At 55.8% G+C, this 16246-nt stretch overlaps 1 protein-coding gene across 2 annotated transcripts; it reads left to right on the plus strand.

The window, feature by feature from the left end:
* Window positions 1–55: 55 nt before the first annotated feature.
* On the plus strand, window positions 56–13899 carry CUL7 (cullin 7). Of its 2 annotated transcripts, none has more exons than XM_037005349.2 (26): window positions 56–603; window positions 1410–1997; window positions 2429–2580; window positions 2715–3215; window positions 3746–3884; window positions 3984–4180; window positions 4465–4693; window positions 5231–5468; window positions 5555–5660; window positions 6681–6908; window positions 7183–7273; window positions 7406–7577; window positions 7743–7848; window positions 8148–8243; window positions 8417–8592; window positions 8896–9029; window positions 9367–9549; window positions 9732–9838; window positions 9930–10112; window positions 10984–11144; window positions 11324–11540; window positions 11618–11894; window positions 12607–12752; window positions 12900–13026; window positions 13114–13319; window positions 13506–13899. In XM_037005349.2, exons 2-26 carry the CDS (start codon window positions 1418–1420, stop codon window positions 13827–13829), a joined length of 5076 nt encoding a protein of 1691 aa, XP_036861244.2. In that variant the 5' UTR covers window positions 56–603; window positions 1410–1417; the 3' UTR covers window positions 13830–13899. The 2 variants fall into 2 exon arrangements, with proteins under 2 accessions (XP_036861244.2, XP_036861248.2); XM_037005353.2 differs by having other exon boundaries at window positions 8537–8592.
* Window positions 13900–16246: the final 2347 nt, after the last annotated feature.

Raw genomic sequence — 16246 nt, forward strand, 5'->3', positions numbered from 1 at the left:
ATATAGGGCAAAGATGGGCTGCTCCTCCCACATCTCCAGTTGCCCCCTGGTCTCAGTTTCTTTACGTGTAATAGCGAAGGGGGTTATAAATGACCTCCAAGGCCTTTCCAGTTCTGACTTCAGGGAATGCACTTCCGGTAGCAGGAGGAAGGACGGAAAGGAAGAGGAAAGGGCGGTACGGAGGAGGTGCTGCGCGTCGCCGAGGTGGCACCGGTGACTCCGCCCCGGCGCTCTCCCAGGGCCCCTACCTTTCCGCTAAACCCGGCGGAAACGAGCTGCGGCTCCGGGCGGGCGGCGGAGCCCCGAGAGGTGGGCGGGAGCGCCGCAGGCTGGTACCAGACCGCGCCCCGTCCCGCCCCAGCGCCGCGGATCTGCGGGCGGGCGGTTACAGTGACCCAGCCCCACGGCCCTTAGTCCCCGCGCGCCACGCCCCCTGCCCGCCCGCCTGTCCGGAGGCACGCCCCCTCCCGCCTCTCCAGGTCGACCCCCCTCGGGGGCCCAGGCGGGGCCCAAATCTCTGCCGGCATCGTCGCCATCGTCTGTGCTGCGTCCCTAGCTCTGAGAAGGACAGGCCTCGCACCAGGACCCCCATCGACTTCTGAGGTGGCCAGAGCCCCACCGCGGCCCCTACCCCTGCTCCTGCCCTGGGTTTTCCTCCATCCACTCGCCCACCGAGCGTTGCCCTCACCCGACCTCGCGTTCCCCCACCCTCCGCTGCCCCGGGATTCTCGTTGATGCAGCCAAGCCCCCTCCGCCGCACCTCACCGCGCGCCCCCAGCCTCTCGGTCTTCCGCCCAGGTCCACCAAGCCTGGTGCTCCTCATCCACCGGGTCTCCTGTGCACGCTGTCCTGGACCTCGCGTCACCCCCTTCCCCCCTCCCAGCCTTAGTGCCCCAGAACCCCCGGTCCATCAGCCCCTCCTCCCAGCCCATCGCGCCTTGCTCCCTCACTCCATCACCAACTCCATGGGTTCTTGCCTTTGCAACTCAGGCTCTTGCCCTTAAACCATACACTCCCTAACGCCTGCACACACGTACCCCTCTGGGCTTCATAAATCTCAGGGCTGCTGCTGCCTACCCCAGGGTCTTGGGATTCCGCTGTAACTCCAAGGCTGCCCTGCCCCCACTGTCCCCTGCCACTGCTCCAAACCAACTCACTCTAGGCTGCGGGGCCTTGGACCCTCCTTTTAGCCCCAGAATTTTGTGTTCTCTCAGAACAAACACCCCAGTGTTCCTTTGCTTAGGCCTGGCCCCTCCCAGACTGCAGCAGGCAACTTCTGGGCCCCACTTTACCCTAGCCAGCCCAACAGCTGTTGCCACATTTGCTTCCCCAACTCCTGGATGTTCCTGATAGTCTGACCCCCACCTCTCACTCTAGCTTGCCTGTTCTCTTTTCCTTGTGTGTTCCAGGTGCCAGGATGGTGGGGGAACTCCGCTACAGGGAATTCAGAGTGCCCCTGGGGCCTGGCTTGCATGCCTACCCAGATGAGCTCATTCGCCAGCGGGTGGGCCAGGATGGGCGTCCTGAGTACCAGATTCGCTGGCTCATCCTCAGGCGTGGGGATGATGGAGAAGGGGGCTCTAGCCAAGTGGACTGCAAGGCTGAGCACATCCTGTTGTGGATGTCCAACGATGAGATCTATGCCAATTGCCACAAGATGCTGGGCGAGGATGGCCAGGTCATCGGGCCCTCCCAGGAGATTGCAGGGGAGGCTGGGGCCCTAGACAAATCTGTGCTGGGGGAGATGGAAACTGACGTGAAGTCTCTGATCCAGAGGGCCCTTCGGCAGCTGGAGGAGTGTGTGGGCACCATCCCTCCTGCTCCTCTGCTTCACACTGTCCATGTACTCAGCGCCTATGCCAGCATCGAGCCCCTCACTGGGGTGTTCAAAGACCCAAGGGTCCTGGACTTGCTCATGCACATGTTAAGTAGTCCTGATTATCAGATTCGCTGGAGTGCAGGCCGGATGATACAAGCCCTGGCCTCCCATGATGCCGGTGAGGAGCAGGGTGGGGAGGATGGGAAGCAGGAGCAGGGCTGGGCCAGTTCAGGGCCTCACCAGGTACTGTGGCAGGAGCCTCTGACCTCGTCAGGACATAAGTGATGCTGTTACCCTTCTTTTTAATTGGAGTAAAAGGAGACAGGAAGGTGGGTGTGGGCATCTCTGCAGAAAGAGGAAAGACTGAGTCCACAACAAGTGCATAGTGCATATCAGGTAGCTTTTTATGCAAAGGAGTTTTGAGTTGACTCTTAGACTACTGCAAAATGTATAAAAAGAGAAAAAAATAGTAAGTTTTGGCTGTTGAAGCAAATCAGCAAAACATGTTATTCCTAGTGTGTATGGCTTGGACTGAGACTAGGGGTCAAGGAGAGATGCCTGGGAAGGGTGAGGTTAGGGAACAGTAACTGAATGGGTTGTGGGTTATAGGGACCCGGACCCAGATCCTTCTGTCACTGAGTCAGCAAGAGGCCATTGAGAAACACCTGGATTTTGACAGTCGCTGTGCTCTGCTGGCTCTGTTTGCACAAGCCACACTCTCTGAACACCCCATGTCTTTTGAGGGCATTCAGCTGCCACAGGTATTCTGTTGGGGGATGGGGGAGTAGTGAACAAGATAAGGACCAGGTCTTTGTACCTGTCCATAGAGGATGGTGTGGAGAGAGGGGCTAAAGCTGGGACCAGGTGGACATAGGCCAAAGGTTGTGTCCTCCAGGTTCCAGGAAGGCTGCTCTTCTCTCTGGTGAAGCACTATTTGCATGTTACCTCCCTCCTGGATCAGCTGAATGACAGTGCTGCAGAAGCAGGAGCCCAGAACAACTCTGCTCCTGAGGAACTGAGTGGGGAGAGGGGTCGGCTGGAGCTGGAGTTCAGCATGGCCATGGGCACCCTGATCTCAGAGCTGGTGCAGGCCATGCGCTGGGACTGGGCCTCAAGCAGACTGGGGCCCTTGGCACGCTCCTCCTGTTCCATCTTCCAGCCTCAGCTGGCAGATGTGGGCCCAAAGCTGCTACCCGCCCATGCCCAGCCCTCCCTTAGGAGGTCAAGGCGGTTCCGCCCTCGCTCCGAATTTGCAAGTGGCAATACCTATGCCTTGTATGTGCGGGATACGCTGCAGCCTGGGATGCGAGTGCGGATGCTGGATGATTACGAGGAGATCAGTGCCAGGGATGAGGGCGAGTTCCGGCAGAGTAACAATGGAGTGCCCCCTGTGCAGGTGAGCAAGCACATGGTGGTGGGACACTGTTGGGGATCTTTCTTGAGTGGGGCTTGGCTGAGGTTTCCATGTAGCAAGCTTTGGCAACCCACACAAGGAGAAAACCCTCAGTAAGATGGGATGGTGAAAAGGAGTCTGCAGTTGGGAGGGGAGCCAGTTGGAGGCCTGAGGAAATCTGGGTTCAAAAGGCTATGAGGTCAGGAAGGCCCATTCCCAGAAAGAAACAAATACTGCAAGACTTTCCGTAAGGTTACAGTAGGGGGACGGTAGTTGAGGCCAGGAGGAAGTGTAGGGACATAAGCCTTCAAAGATAGGGTGGTAGAAGAGGTAGAACCCGGCCCAAGTAGGAGGAGGTGTCCTTTGTGTATGTGTTCATGTTTTTCATATGCCAGTGTTTTGCTCTTTGGAGGGTTTTCTAAACCTGGCCGGGTAGTCACCCTGAGGGCTGCATGTCATCGTCATTCAGCCACAGTCAGTCACTATGTGAGCCCCTCTGCCCTGTCCCTCTCTTTTGTTCCTGTACCCTCCAGGTGTTATGGGAGTCGACAGGCCGCACCTACTGGGTGCACTGGCACATGCTGGAGATTCTGGGCTTTGAGGAAGACATTGAAGACATGGTCGAGGCTGATGAGTACCAGGGGGCAGTGGCCCATGGAGCCCTGGGTGTAGGTGAGCCCAGAGAGGTAGCAGGAGTCAGCACTAGCATAGGAGCAGGGATCTGGCTCAGCAGGCAGTGACATCCCTATGCCCTACGACCCATTTCCACAGCCCTGCCCTCTTGGCGGTGGAAGCCCATGACAGAACTCTATGCTATGCCCTACGTGCCGCCTGAAGATGAAGACACAGAGGAGAGTGAACACCTGACCCAGGCTGAGTGGTGGGAGCTCCTCTTCTTCATCAAGAAGCTGGATGGACCTGACCACCAGGAGGTTCTCCAGATCCTCCAGGAGAACCTGGATGGAGAGGTAGAGCTGGTCTATAGAGACAGAAGTGGGTGGGCTCCACTGCAGGGCTGGACTGTGGAAGAGCATTTGGAAAGCTAAGGATAAGAAATAGAGGTCAATAGTGTAAGGGGCTGCAGGGGAGGGATCTAGAATGTTCAGAGGTGTTGGTGAGCTATTTGACCAGCCAATGAGAAGTTCAGGATGGAGAGTGCCTATACAGAGATGCCCACTCCTAGCAAGTGCCCCTGGAGCCTTTGTGTCAGCAGGTAAGGCTGCCTGCAGTGAGAGCTTCTCCCCGATGACAGATTCTGGATGATGAGATCCTGGCTGAGCTGGCCGTGCCCATGGAGTTGGCCCAGGACCTACTACTGGCTCTGCCACAGCGACTTGATGACAGTGCTCTCAGGGACCTGCTCAACTGCCGTGTCTACAGGAAATATGGGCCTGAGGCCCTGGCAGGACAGCCGGCTTACCCATTCCTACTGGAAGCCCAGGCCCAGCCTCAGGAATCAGCAGATGCAGCCAGAGTGGAAGGTGGGGTGTTAAACAGACACAGCAGCTCTGCAGACCTGTGTCTAGGGGCACATTAGCCCAGGAGAGATGTCTGTGCCAATTTCTAAACAGTCCTGTCTGAAGAGAAGGCACTTTAGGAAGAGTCTGGAACTTAGAGATAAGCAATGAGTGGAGAAGTAGACACTGTACTCCCTCTAGAGAATGAAGGAAGATGTACAGTTAGAAAATCGCAAGAGATTTGAAGCCTTAAAAAGCCCCCACGTTTAGTTTTTTCTTCTATAGAGCTTTTCTACTGCATGCTTTACATGTAGGGAAATGCTCTGCTGTTTATAGACAGGAAGTTCCTTTGCTGTTTTAAGTATGTAAAATATAAAATTTGTCATGAAGTTATATTAAAAGATGTTATAAGATCTTAAAACCTTACTTTTAGAGGGATAAAAAAAGAATCAAAAACATTTGTAGGAGAAATTAGGAAACAAGATGGAGACTCATGAATCTTTTTCCGATCCTTCATGTCACTAACAGTGGCCAACTCTTGTGACATGCCCCTTCCTTTAGCAAAAGAACACCTGTCTCAGTTCCCTGACACTCCCCTGCGGTGTCTGGTGGAGGGTTATGGTCCAGCTGGGAAAATCTTCCTGGATTTGGAGCAGGCCCTCAGCTCAGAGGGGACCCAGGAGAGTGAGGCCAAGCCCTTACTGCTGCAGCTACGGCAGCAGCCCCAGCTCTTCCTGGCACTGATGCGGAGCCTCAACACTCCGGCAGCCAACAGGGCCCTGCACCTGGCTGTTCTGAGGTGAGGGGGTGGTGAGAGGTGGAGGTGGGCAGAAGGGTCTCTGAGGCTGGCTGCACATCTCTCTCCTCCTGCCCCCTGCCCCCCAGAATCCTGATGTGGCTCGTAGGCTTCCCCGAGGCTCTGCTGCTCCCCTGGCACGAGGCCATGGACGCCTGCATGGCCTGCCTGCGGTCACCAGACACAGACCGGGAGGTACCCCTGCCCTGCTCTGGGAGATGCTGAAGGGAGAGGATGCAAGGCAGCCTCCAATTAGGCTGACCCCTGGGGCGAGGCTCTAGAGGGCACAGTGGAGCCCTTGGGCTCTTGGTTTGGGTTTTGTTTTTAAAATTGAATTTTATTTCTTTAAATAGGTATTACATTCACACAGTTCACAAATCAAAACGATGTAACAGGTATACACTGAGAATTCTTACTCCCACCTGAATCCCTGTTCTCCCAATACTCCCTGCCCTAACCCCTTATTAGTAACCACTTGTATTAATTTATGTGTCCTTCCTGTGTTTCTTTATGTAAATATAAACAAACCCAAACGGATGATCTTATTTGCCAGCTCCTTTCTTACATAGTAGGTTCTGTCCATATTACGTTAAAAGCCTCAATAGCTCGTGTTTGGCTAGGCCTATGGGGAAGAGTGGCTGAAGGAGGCTGAGGGGACCATCACATTCCAGAGTCCCCTGCCACAGAGAGGTCCTGGGTGAGGAGGCTTGGGAATAGGTCAGAGAATGAGGGATGGTAGCAGGGATGTCTGCAGTACACACCTTTGGCTGTTACCCAGATTTTCATTTCTGAGGTGGATTCACTAAGGGTCCACACTCACATCTGGCTCCTCTTGGACTGCTTCCTGCTGTCAGATGTCTGTTCCTGGGACCTTAGCATCTCAAAATGCACCCCACAGCTAGTTCTTGGGTCAGCTGGGCCTGCAAAGAAACAAGCTGGGATGCTCTCTGTACCTATTGCCAACATAAGCAGTAGTCAAGAACCCCAGGATGGCAGGGCATCTCTTAGCTTTTTCATTTCAGTTTGTCTTTGCTTCTCTAACTCTACCCGGCCCTCGTGTCTCCTCCATCTGTGTCTCCTTACTTCCTCACTCTGTCTTGTTCACTGCAGTAGTCCCAGCACCCAGCACACAGTAGGTGTACAGTAAATACTACTGAAGATGCCCTTGTGGCCCATGCCTTGTCCCTTTATTCCCCTCCCCCATCCCCACCCCAGGTGCTCCAGGAACTGATCTTCTTCCTGCACCGCCTGGCCTCCGTGAGTAGAGACTATGCCGTGGTGCTGAATCAGCTGGGGGCCCGCGATGCCATCTCCAAGGCCCTGGAAAAGCACCTGGGAAAGCTGGAGCTGGCTCAGGAGCTGCGGGACATGGTGTTCAAATGTGAGAAGCATGCCCACCTCTACCGGAAACTCACCACCAACATCCTGGGAGGCTGCATCCAGGTCAGGAGGAAAGGCAGGGGCAAGCGTGTGGGCTCACAGCTGGGTAAGAAAATGAAACCCAAGCAGTGGCAGGGGAAGGGGGTGTGTCCCTGAAGCTGGGAAAGGCAGCTTAGTATAAGGGACCTGGGGACAATTGTTTCCACCACTCCTCCCTGTCTGGTCCTACTCTGCCTGGGTCATAGAAGAAATCCCATTGCTACTGGGTTTTCACCATATGTGTTTCCATGTTCCTCCCTCCTTCCCACACCCCTTCTCTCTGACGCTCCGGCTGCAGATGGTGCTGGGCCAGATTGAAGACCACAGGCGAACCCACCAGCCCATCAACATCCCTTTCTTTGACGTGTTCCTCAGACACCTCTGCCAGGGTTTGTGCCCCCTCTGCTTTCTCCTGGCCCCCAGCATTTGTTCTCCCCTTTCCTTCCAACCCCCTAGTCCCTTCGCTTTTTCTCTCCCAACTAACCAGGCTGTGACTGCCACCCCTTCCCACTTGCCCCCAGGCTCCAGTGTGGAAGTGAAGGAGGACAAGTGCTGGGAGAAGGTGGAGGTATCCTCTAACCCGCAGCGGGCCAGCAAGCTGACCGACCGCAACCCCAAGACCTACTGGGAGTCCAACGGCAGCACCGGCTCCCACTACATCACCTTGCACATGCACCAGGGCGTCCTCATCAGGTAACACGTTCCATGCATATGCTTAGCCACATGCCAAGCTTTCTCATGACTTCCCTGTGTCTTGGGGGGAGCACCACCCCAACAGTGACCAAAGAGTCCCCTTGGCTCTGTCTGCAAGGACATGCCTGGTTCTGGTTCCAGTTTGTTCCTCTTCCCCGCTCCCAGGCAGCTAACTCTGCTGGTGGCTGGTGAAGACTCGAGCTACATGCCGGCCAGGGTTGTGGTGTTTGGAGGCGACAGCACCAGCTCTCTTAACACAGAACTCAACTCGGTAGGGACCTCTGTGCTGTTAGACCACCCCTCATAGGATCCACCCTCCTGCCCAGACTCCTACTAAACTCCTAAATTCCTCCCTGTCTTGAGCCCCAAAGAAAGTGAAGTCCTTTATCCCTGTGCCTATGTGACAGCCCTGAGCAGTGAGGATGGCATTAGGATTCCTTTGTCAGGACCCCACACATGCCAGGACTGGGGGAAGGCAGAGACACAAGGAGGGAGCAGGAGTGGATGTGGGTGCTCTCTGCACTTCCATCCACACACATGGAGCTGACAACCCTCTCTGCCTCCCACCAGGTGAATGTGATGCCCTCCGCCAGCCGGGTGGTCCTCCTGGAGAACCTGAACCGCTTCTGGCCCATCATCCAGATCCGCATAAAGCGCTGCCAGCAGGTCGGGCTGGTGAGGGGGTTAGGCCCCTGGACTCTGAGTTCTGTAACAGATCATGGGCCATGTCTAGCCTGAGTGGTGGGCAGCTCCAAGAGGGAGACATGAGAGTGTGGCTAACCACGGCATGTTCTGAGGAGGATGTGGGGCAGGTGAACACAGGCCTGTGTGCATTGCAGGGTGGCATCGATACACGCATCCGGGGGTTAGAGGTCCTGGGCCCTAAGCCCACATTCTGGCCAGTGTTCCGGGAGCAGCTGTGTCGTCACACTCGTCTCTTCTACATGATTCGGGCACAGGCCTGGAGCCAGGACATAGCAGAGGACCGCAGGAGCCTCCTGCACCTGAGTTCTAGGTGTGTGTGTATGGATGGGGAGAGTGTCACCATGGCCACAGGGTGGGGCTCTGCAGAGGGCAGACAGGGATGCTTAACATGCTTACGGCACCTGGAGGGTTCTGCACTTTGGGGAGGGCAAGAAAGAGTAGAGAGAAAAGATTCTCTGGCGGGCTGGGAAGGGGATGTGCCAGCTAACACTGGGAAGTTGTGAAGTACCGAGGGGGTGTGGTCTGGTTGCTGGGAGTTAGCCAGCACTCCTAGAGAGTGATGCTGATTGTACCTCAAGCCCCTGGCACCTTCCTCCCCCATCCTCATCCCCAGACTCAATGGGGCTCTTCGCCAGGAGCAGAATTTTGCTGATTGCTTCCTTCCTGACAATGAAGCCGCCCAGGCACTGGGCAAGACCTGCTGGGAGGCCCTGGTCAGCCCCCTGGTGCAGAACATCACCTCCCCTGGTAACCGTCCTGAGCCCTGGCTCTCTTACCCTCCCATTGCTTGGCCCACTAACCAGCCCCTCCCAGCACTGCCCGAGAGCCCCAGGGTTGGGCTCTGGGCCCTTTTGGTACCTGTGTTCATTTGGCACCAGTGCCCCTCCTCTCACAGCTCAGGGGCCACCTCTTCTCCCATGTCCCCAGGTGCCAGCTGACAACCACAGGGACAAGAGGGCCTTGCTCGCTCCCCCACTCCCTGTAGCATTCTGTCCAGTTGCTCTTTTCCATGCTCCTGGAGGCCCACCCCACCCTGCTGCCCTGGAGGCATGCCCTGCCTTGGCTTGTTTTTCCCAACCTCTAGATGAGGATGGCATCAGCCCCCTGGGCTGGCTGCTGGACCAGTACCTGGAGTGCTGGGAGGCTGCCCACAACCCGCAGAGCCGTGCGGCAGCTTTCTCCTCGCGTGTGCGCCGCCTCACCCACCTGCTGGTGCACGTTGAGCCCTGCGAGGCCCCCCCTCCTGTGGTGGCCACTCCTCGGCCAAGTGAGTCCTGGGGATTCAGGTGGGAGCTCAGTGGGGAGCAGTTCCCTGTGCCCCACCCCCACCCAGGAGCATTGTTTTGGGTGGCAGCATGTCAGGAAAGGCCCCCAGGCTCACCCTTGAAAGGGGACCCAGGAACTGAGGGGCTTTCCCCACCTTGCCTCTGCCCCTTCCTGTCTCCACAGAGGGCAGAAACAGAAGCCATGACTGGGGCTCCCTGGCTACCCGGGGGCTTCCCAGCAGCATCATGAGAAACCTGACCCGCTGCTGGCGGGCCGTGGTGGAGGAGCAGGTGGGCAGGAGCAGGTGCTGTGGAGGGAGGGTGGACCTATAATGGCACAGCCAGCAGGCTTGCCTCTTCACACTGCTGCCCCTCCCTCCAGGTGAGCAGTTTTCTGACCTCACACTGGTGGGATGATGATTTTGTGCCACGCTACTGTGAACACTTTAGTAATCTGCAGAAGTCGAGCTCTGAGCTGTTCGGGCCGCGGGCGGCCTTCTTGCTGGCGCTGCAGGATGGCTGTGCTGGTGCCTTGCTGAGGCTCCCTTTCTCCAAAGCTGCCCACGTAAGCCTCCCACTCTCCCTCACCCCTGCTTCTCTCCCCACAAACCCCCCACCCCGCTTCCCGAAATGGCCCACCCTTTCAATCCCACTCAACACGGAACATGTACTAGCATGTAACCATATTGCCGACAATTCAAGAAAAGGGAAAAAACTAGTGACCTGCAGTGTGGTGTCCTAATATATCTTGATGTACTTTCTTCTCTTTGTGTGCATGATTTAACAGCTTATTCACAAGGAGCTACAATGCTTTATCTTGTTTTGTTTCCATCATTACATAGAAAGCCTTTCTTGGCCTTGCTGTTTGTCCTCACTCTTAATTTCTGCATCATCCATCTAACAGATACACTATAATTTACTCTGCCATTCCCATAGTTCCATAAATATTTAATAAGCTCTTAAAACGTGTCAGTCAGTGTGGTAAGACCTGAAGAGAGACAAAGTCCCTCCCTCAAAATTTACAGTCTTCTCGAGAAGACACACAGTTAAGCAAGTGGCAAACCAAAATGCAACCAGCACCCTGGTGAGCAGAGAACAGCACAGTGAGAACATGAAGCGGTGGCTGCTGCCCTGCTTCTCGTCGTTCCATTTTATCCGTGAGCTGGCAGTGCTACCGTCCTGCACATAACTCATCTCCTCATATTAATATCATTACTAGTTTGTTTTTTAGACATGCTCAGTGTAAAAAACCATTTCATAATTGTTTGTTATTAATTTGCACAATTGTTAATGACCTCATAAATGATTTATGAACATGCTGACCGACTTATAAAGCTAGCCATTCCTATCTACTTACTCAGCACCTCCCCTCTCACCTCCTCATTTACCAACTCTGCTCATTCACTCGTTTTCCTGTGCTCTTTCCCCTTGCCCAGGTGAGCGAGCAGTTTGCCCGGCACATTGACCAGCGGATCCAGGGCAGCCGGATTGGGGGGGCCCGGGGAATGGAGATGTTGGCACAGCTGCAGCGATGCCTGGAAACTGTCCTCGTTTTCTCTGGCCTGGAGATAGCCACCACCTTTGAACATTACTACCAGTGAGTGTGGACCTAGGGGATGGGAGGTAGGGGCAGGCAGGATGACAGGGGCAGAGCCAGCTCACACAGCTGGGGAGGCTGGAGGCTCATGGAGTCCGGGCAGGCTGGAGGCCTAGAAGGGGCAGCAGGCCATGCACATTGCCTGCACTGAGGCTCGGCCCGGGCTGTGTGTGCTGCAGGCACTACCTGGCGGACCGTCTCCTGAATTTGGGCTCCGGCTGGCTGGAGGGGGCCGTGCTGGAGCAGATTGGCCTCTGCTTCCCCAACCGCCTCCCCCAGCAGATGTTGCGGAGCCTGAACACTTCTGAGGAGCTGCAGCGCCAGTTCCATGTCTATCAGCTCCAGCGACTCGATCAGGAACTCCTAAAGCTAGAGGACACAGAGAAGAAAATCCAGGTGGGTGCCAGGGAAGGGATTAGCAAAAGGGAAAGGGGTGCCCACTGGCTTCTGGGAACCCTGTATTCCTTCTTCAGGTGGGCTGTGCAGCCAGTGGCGAGGAGCATGACCCAGAGAATGAAGGGGAAGCTGAGGATGGGGGGGCAGCAGCGCCAGCAGCCGCGGAGGAGGAGGTGGAGGAGGAGGAGAACGAGGACCTCTACTACGAAGGGGCCATGCCAGACGTGTCTGTACTGGTCCTGTCGCCGCACTGCTGGCCCACTGCCTCCATCTGCCGTACCCTGAACCCCAGAACCTGCCTGCCCTCCTACCTCAGGGGCACTTTGAACCGATACTCCAACTTCTACAACAAGAGTGAGAGCCAGGGAGAGGGCACTGGGGCCTGGAAAGAGGATGGGATGCCGGGAAGGACCCTGGGGTGGGAGCCATGATGGGGGGAGGATTTGAGAAGGGCAGGAGCTTAGGTTTGTAGTAAGGGGGTGGGGCTATCAGGCACGAGATCCCTAGATGGTTGCTTTTTCTGTCCTTAAAATAAGACACAGGACTCTCCTTACGGGTGGTGGGGAGGATGGAGGCAGGAGGCCTGAGACCTCCAGAAAGGGCTTTCCCTTAGTGTGTCTGGCTCCTGGTAGCCTAAGCTCCCCACTGGGGGCTGATCCTTTTGGGCTGGGCAGTAACAAAGGAGGGGGAAGAGCCTCAAACACTGCCCTCAGGGGGCCCCCAGACTAATGAGGGAGACATTATTTCCTCGCTCATGGAGATTCCAGTTTGATGAGAGCTCCAGCCCATCCTTATTTCATGGTTTTCTCTCCCTATAGAAAATCGGAAACTCCTCTGAGGCACTGATCAGAGCTGCATGGGCAGGGCTAGACACAGGGTGGTCTCCCAGACACCTGAGGCCTAGCCAGGAGCAGACACAGAGAAGGCGGAGCTCTGGAAGCTTAGACCAGGAATCACAGTGTCCAAAACACAGGGCCACACGCTCTGCAGAGATTAGCAGGTGCAAAGCTTGACCAATGGTGTGCCCTCAACAGCCCCGCCTCACCCTTCTCCCCGTCCTTCTCAGGTCAGAGCTACCCTGTCGTGGAGCAGGGCCCGCATCGGCGGCTGCAGTGGACGTGGCTGGGCCGGGCTGAGCTGCAGTTCGGGGACCAGACCCTGCACGTGTCCACCGTGCAGATGTGGCTGCTGCTTTATCTCAACGACCTGAAGGTGGCCCAGCCCCCTTACGCCTCCCTGCTCTCTCCTCCCTTGTCCCTCATCTTTCTTCCCAAGACCTCAACTCTTTCTCCGCCTTCCCCCACCCTTTCCACTCCACTCCTTGGGAAGGCCCTGAATGTTTCCCTCCTCTTCTCTAAGATGGTCTCTGTGGAGAGTCTGCAGGCCCTCTCAGGGCTCTCTCCAGACATGCTGAATCAGGCGATCGGGCCTCTCACCTCATCAAGAGGCCCCCTGGACCTTCACGAGCCAAAGGATGTCCCAGGAGGTATGCACTTCTGGCAAAAGGGCCTCTGCTCAGAGCCAAGGCCAGCCTCCTCGTGGGCTCCCAACAAGTGACTGGCGCTTGTTTCAGGGGTGCTCAAGATTCGAGACAGCAGCGAGGAGCTCAGGCCAAGGAGGGGCAATGTGTGGCTCATTCCACCTCAGACATACCTGAAAGCTGAGGATGAAGAGGGCCGCAACTTGGAGAAGAGACGAAACCTTCTGAACTGCCTCATCGTCCGAATCCTCAAAGCCCACGGGGATGAGGGGCTGCACATTGACCAGCTTGTTTGTCTGGTAGGCAGGAGGCGGGCAGTGGTGAGGGGGCTTCGGGGTGTGGGGTGGTCCACCTCTGAAGTGTCTGAATCACTGTGGAGCCTGTGGGTGGTTGAGGAGTGAGGCTGGGTGCTTGTGCTGGAGTGGAGGCTAGAGGGGTGAGCAGGGTGTCTCTGACCTACTGTCTCCTCTCCCTCTTCTTGCCAGGTGCTGGAGGCATGGCAGAAGGGCCCGTGTCCTCCCCGAGATTTGGTCAGCAGCCTGGGTTGGGGTTCTGCCTGCAACAGTACCGATGTCCTCTCCTGCGTCCTGCACCTCCTGGGCAAGGGCACAGTGAGACGCCATGATGACCGGCCCCAGATGCTGTCCTACGCAGTCCCCGTGACTGTGATGGAGCCCCACACCGAGTCACTGAATCCAGGCTCCTTGGGCCCAAACCCTCCCCTCACCTTCCACACCCTGCAGATTCGCTCTCGGGGTGTACCCTATGCATCGTGCACCAGCACCCAGAGCTTCTCTACCTTCCGGTAGCCCTGGAGATGAGGCCAGGGCTAGGTAGGGCTGGGGCTTTCCACAGAAATAAAATGCAGGCGTTTGATTATGTGGCCCGTGTGGTGACTGCTAGGGATCTGACAGGGGCAGGGCATGCTTCCCGGGTGGAGGGGGAGAAGAGCTTTCTACTTCTGGGGCTATTTCATGCCATGCCAGGAGTAACTCAGGAGGATGGCAGCAGGGGAAGAAAGAGAGAGGGAGTCAGGTGTGACCACTGACAGGGTGATTAAGTGGGTGGGGATAGAAATCTGCCCCTTCTCAGGGTATGTGATTGGAAGTGCTTTCACCTGGCAGACTGGAGACCCAAGTCCACTTTGCCACATGCTGGACAGCTTGCAACCTGGGAAGATTATCAAGCAGGGCTCCGTTTCCCTCACTTGTGGACTGGACCAGAGACCCTGTGGGACTCTAACAAGCTGCAGTGTGGCAGTATTTAAAAAGGTGGAAGGAAGGCTTTTCCAGTGCGTTGCTGTCAGCCACCAAGCCCATCAGTGAGGGGGATGCATAGCGCCTTCCCTGCATAAGACTGCGAGGGTAAAGGTGAGACAAAGGACCCTTGCAGCCATCACAGGCACCCAGGAGCCTCAATGTGTGCTCCATCTGCACACATTAGGATCGGGGTCAGAAGTAAATTGAGAAGGAACCGCAGCTCTCAGGAGTTCCTCCCTTACCCCTCATCGGGTGTGTTGAGATGCCGCTGTCCAGCTAGCCCAATAAACAGACCTGAGCCACCGGGGAGCTTCGCTTTTGCTGCTATGACTGGATCTCTTAGCTCCACCTACACCGAGGCAGGGTGGTTCAGCTAGAGGACCCAGTGCCGGGGGTGGAGCTCTGTCAACATAGGCCATCAGGGGAGGACAGAAGGAGTGACCTCAACAGCCTGAGTCCATACTGAGAGGTGACAGAAAGCTGCAGAAGAAAGGGGCAGGGAGAAGGGGGAGGAAGAGTCAAGTGGTGAGAGAGAGCACAGAGGTCAGACAGAGGAAACTGGGTGCCACCCAGGACTGAGATTTGGAATAGAATCTGTCAGGGAAAAAGGCCAGGGCTTGGGAGTCTGGATACCCGGGAGAGGCAACCAAACAGGGTGGCCACAGAAGGCCCTGCCCACTTTGCTTTGCAGCACGGTGGCCCTGTGGTGCTGTTGGCAGAGCTCGCAGCAGAGCCATCCCATTGGTCCCTGCAGTTCTGCAAGGCAGAAGACAGGCAGCAGCACGCTGGGGCAGCCCAGGCCCCGGGTAGGGGCCATACAGGTCGCTGCAGTTTGTCACGGGGGGGGCCTCTTCACCTTTGTGCCACAAACCAGGCCCATTTGTTTTATTGGCCCAGGCCGTGCCCTTATTTTTTAGCTAGTTCTCAGGGAATCAGAGCTTTTTGCCCTTCTCTGGGTTCTCACGTTTACAAGCCTAGCCTTGCCCACCAAAAACCCAAGAGAGTTCCTGGGCTTTAGTAGCCAGGCTAGCCAGCATGCAGTGCATGTAGGGGACAGGATAGGCCTTTCTTCCTCTGCCGTCCCATGCTGCTGCTCCCCTCACAGGCTCCTGCAGGGCTGAGCTGTAGGCCACTAGTCTTACTGCATTTGCTCAAGCGCTCATTCATCCTGCTTGGTCACCCTGCCCCCATCTCCCACAGGGTACCTACCTGCTGCTTTGCAATAGGTGAGTCTCCAGTAGTTCTTAAGGGAGGAACACACCAGCCTCGGCCCCCAAACCCTGCATGTTCCTGTTGCAGTCCAGCTTCTGGGTTGGCCACTGTCCTCAGCACATGGTCTAACTTCACACCCAGACTTTGGCCTGGTGGATTTGCCCAAAGCCAGCCATCTGAGCAAGCAACCCTGACTCTGCCTTTCTCTCCCCAGGACGAGGAAAGACTTGAGCCTCTCTTTGTCCTCAGGACTTTCCATCTCTAGAAGCCAAACATTTCCTGGACAACTTAGGGCAGAAGTTAGCTACCTGACTTCCTTGAGAGACTGTCCTTACAGCCTCAATTCCTTATAACCCTACAGCTTGTTTGCATACAAAGGACCACATATTGATTCCATTTATATGAAATAATCCCAAAATAGGCAAATATAGAGTCAGGAAGTGTTTGGTGGTTGCCTAGTGCTGGGGGACTGGGGAGCTGAGAAAAATGGGGAGTGACTGCTAGAGGGCATGGGGTTTCTTTTTGGTGTGTTGAAAACATTATGAAGTTGACCGGTGATGTTTGCACAATTCTGTGAATATACTAAAAACTATTGTACACTTTAAATGGGTAAACTGTATGGTATGTGAATTCTCTCTCTACAAAGCTGTTACTAATACTGCCTCCCACCCCTACCCGCCCCCAAAGAAATTAAAGCTCAAGCTCAGAGCTCTCTAGTTGCCTCTGGGTCACTGTTGAAAGGGGAAAGTAGTAGT

Source organism: Manis javanica, chromosome 16, assembly GCF_040802235.1.
Source record: "Manis javanica isolate MJ-LG chromosome 16, MJ_LKY, whole genome shotgun sequence".
Taxonomy (NCBI): Eukaryota; Metazoa; Chordata; class Mammalia; order Pholidota; family Manidae; genus Manis; species Manis javanica.

Excerpts from the sequence above, each read along its gene's own strand:
- CUL7 (XM_037005349.2), top strand. The coding sequence starts at position 1,418 with ATGGTGGGGGAACTCCGCTACAGGGAATTCAGAGTGCCCCTGGGGCCT. Across the intron at positions 1,998-2,428 it reads CCTGGCCTCCCATGATGCCG|GGACCCGGACCCAGATCCTT; the intron begins GTGAGGAGCAGG and ends TGTGGGTTATAG. Across the intron at positions 13,320-13,505 it reads TTGACCAGCTTGTTTGTCTG|GTGCTGGAGGCATGGCAGAA; the intron begins GTAGGCAGGAGG and ends TCTTCTTGCCAG.